This window comes from Pezoporus wallicus, unplaced genomic scaffold (genome assembly GCF_028554395.1).
Source record: "Pezoporus wallicus isolate ANWC-B61680 ecotype Strahan unplaced genomic scaffold, APGP_CSIRO_Pwel_v1 contig_12501, whole genome shotgun sequence".
In the NCBI taxonomy this organism is placed as follows: Eukaryota; Metazoa; Chordata; class Aves; order Psittaciformes; family Psittacidae; genus Pezoporus; species Pezoporus wallicus.
Genome location: NW_026637177.1, coordinates 1 through 2,808, shown reverse-complemented (window position 1 = coordinate 2,808; position 2,808 = coordinate 1). Strand labels below are relative to the sequence as shown.

The following is a 2,808-nucleotide window of genomic DNA, read 5'->3' as shown; positions in this document are numbered from 1 at the left end:
CCCCCATTAACCCCATCCCCCCATTACCCCCTATACCCCCCAAACCCCCCCATTAACCCCATCCCCCCATTACCCCCCATCCCCCCCATTCCCCATTCCCCTCCATCCCCCATTCCTCCCCATACCCCGCACCCCCCATCACCCCCTATACCCCCCAAACCCCCCCATTAACCCCATCCCCCCATCACCCCCCATCACCCCCCATCCCCCCATCCCCCCCTCCCCCCTCCCCCGCTGACCCCTCCCCTCCCCCCAGCCTGCACCGCTCCTACCTGCCGGCTCCGCCCTGCGCCGCCCCCCCCGAGCGCTTTTTCCTCCTCGGGGATTTTTCCTCCTCCGCTCAATTTTTCGTCGCCGTCGGCGTCGGCGCCTTCGTGAGCGCGGGGGCGGCGCTGGGCGGGTACCTGGGGGCGCCCCGCGCCTGCGCGCCAGGAGGGAGAGGGCCCCGAGTGGTGAGGGGGGAGGGGGGAATGGTTATGGGGGGGATGGGGGAGATGGGGAGGGCCGGGGGAATGGTTCCCCCCCATGGGGGGATGGGGGGATTATGGGGGGGATGGGGGGAGGTTGGGGGGGATGGGGGGGATGGGGGGATATTATGGGGGGGGATGGGGGGGATGGGGGATGGTTATGGGGGGATGACCCCTGGGGGGATGGGGATGGGGAGTAATGGGGGGATGGTTATGGGGGGATAGGGGGGATGGGGGAGTAATGGGATGGTTCGGCCCTGGGGGGGATGGGGGGGATGGGGAGTAATGGGGGGATGGTTATGGGGGGGGATGGTTATGGGGGGGATGGGGGGGATGGGGAGTAATGGGGGAATGGTTATGGGGGGGATGGGGGGAGATGGGGAGTAATGGGGGGATGGTTATGGGGGGGATGGGGGCTATAGGGGGTGATGGGAGGGATGGGGCTATAGGGGTTAATGGGTGATGGATTATAGGGAGTAATGGGGGCTATGGGGGGTGATGGAGAGATGGGGTTATAGGGGGTGCTGGGGAGTGAGGGGTCATAGGGGGTTTAGAAGGTGATGTGGGTGATGGAGGTGATGCGGGCTATAGGGGGTGATGGTTTATAGGGGGTGGTGGGGAGTGCGAGGGGTTATGGGGTTTTAGACGGTGGATGAAGGCGGTGATGGGGGCTATAGGGGGGAGGGGGGACTTGGGACACACGGGGGGGCCTCATGGGGGTGGGAAGGGGTTCGAGGGGGGCTCTGGGGTGGGGGTTATGGAGCTTTGGGGGTGGTTTGGGGGCTCTGAGGGGGGGGGGTTGGGGGGCGCTGGGGTGGGTGCTTGGGGTGCCCCCCGATGACCCCATTCCCCCCCTCCCCCCCCGTTGCCCCACAGGACCTGGGGGTCACGGCGGCTTTGGCCTTCCTGTGGTTGGTGGCGTCGTGCGCGTGGGCGGCGGCGCTGGCGGGCGTGAAGGCGGCGACGGAGCCGGCGCGGGTCCTGGCGCAGATCAGCGCGTGCCGGCGCCCCGGCGTCCGCTGCCGCCCCCTGGCGGCGCCCCGCATGTCCGGCCTCAACACCTCGGTGGTGAGCGAGCGCCCCCTGCCCCACCGCGTGCTGTGGGGCAAAACCGCCCCCCCCCCATAGCGCCCCCGTGTGGGGTGGAGGAACAAGCCCCGCCCATAGAGACCCCTTGTTATGGCGTCCCCGGTATAGCGCCCCCTTGTGGAGTGGAGGAAAACAGCTCCTGTTGTAGCGCCCCCCTGTGGCCTGGAGCAACCCGTGCCCCGCCGTGCCCCATAGCCCCGCACCCCGTGCCCCATAGCCCACACCCCGTGCCCCATAGCCCCGCACCCCTTGCCCCATAGCCCACACCCCGTGCCCCATAGCCCCACACCCCGTGCCCCATAGCCCCCCCAACACCCCACTGCCCCCCCTGCCCCAGCCCCCCACATTCCCCCTCTGCCCTCCCTGCCCCCCACAGGTCTTTGGCTTCCTCAACCTGGTGCTGTGGACGGGGAACATCTGGTTCGTCTTCAAGGAGACCGGATGGGGGGGCCTGGGGGCCCGTCCCCCCCCCGCAGGGGTCCCCGAGAAGGCGCCAGCCCCCGAGGGGGGGTTCGGGCAGCCCGAGGGGGGGTTCGGGCAGCCCGCGGGGGGCTATGGGCAGCCGGGGGGGGGCTACCAGCCCGACTACGGCCAAGGGGGGTACGGCCCCCCCGAGGGGGGGTACGGCCAGGGGGCCCCCACCTCCTTCGCCAACCAGATGTAGGGTGAGTGGGGCAGGGGGAGTGGTGGCGGGGGGGTCATGGGGGCGGTTTGGGGGTGCCCCATGGAGGGGTTGGGGTGGCTCCTTGGGGGGTGGTTATGGGGTGTGGGGGGGCGTGGGGTGACACTTGGGGGGCGGGGGGAGCTGGTTGGGGCTGTCCCGTGGGGGGCAGGGGGAGGGGATGGCCCTTGGGGGGGGAATTGTGGGGCAAAGAGGCAGCGGGGGGGGGACCATGGAAGGGATGGGGGGCACTGGGGCACTTTGGAAGGGCCCCATGGAGTGGGAGAGGTTGGGGGTCCCCTATGAGGGGTTCGGGTCACTTTGGGCGTGCCCCATGGGGGGATATGGGGTGCCCTATGGGGCTTGGAGGCTGTCGGGGGGGTGCCCCATGGAAGGGTCACTTTGGGGGTGCCCGTGGGGCCGGTTGGGGGGTGGGGACACGGTGGGGGTGCCCATAGGGGGCTCTGTGGGGGCTGGGTCCACCCGTCCAGCAGGGGGCGCGCTGATGCGAGCGCTCTTCCCGCAGGTCCTCCCCCCAGCAGGGGGCGCTGTGCCGAGGAGCCGCCTCGGGGCGGGACCGGGCTGGGCGTG

At 70.3% G+C, this 2,808-nt stretch overlaps 1 protein-coding gene across 1 annotated transcript; it reads left to right on the top strand.

Annotated features, from left to right (window-relative positions):
- Positions 1-256: 256 nt before the first annotated feature.
- Positions 257-2,220, top strand: LOC130596289 (synaptophysin-like; the record flags this gene model as incomplete). Its single annotated transcript, XM_057403744.1, has 3 exons — positions 257-452; positions 1,344-1,535; positions 1,933-2,220. Coding segments are annotated over 3 exons (676 nt in total), but the record flags the coding sequence as incomplete, so codon positions are not given.
- Positions 2,221-2,808: the final 588 nt, after the last annotated feature.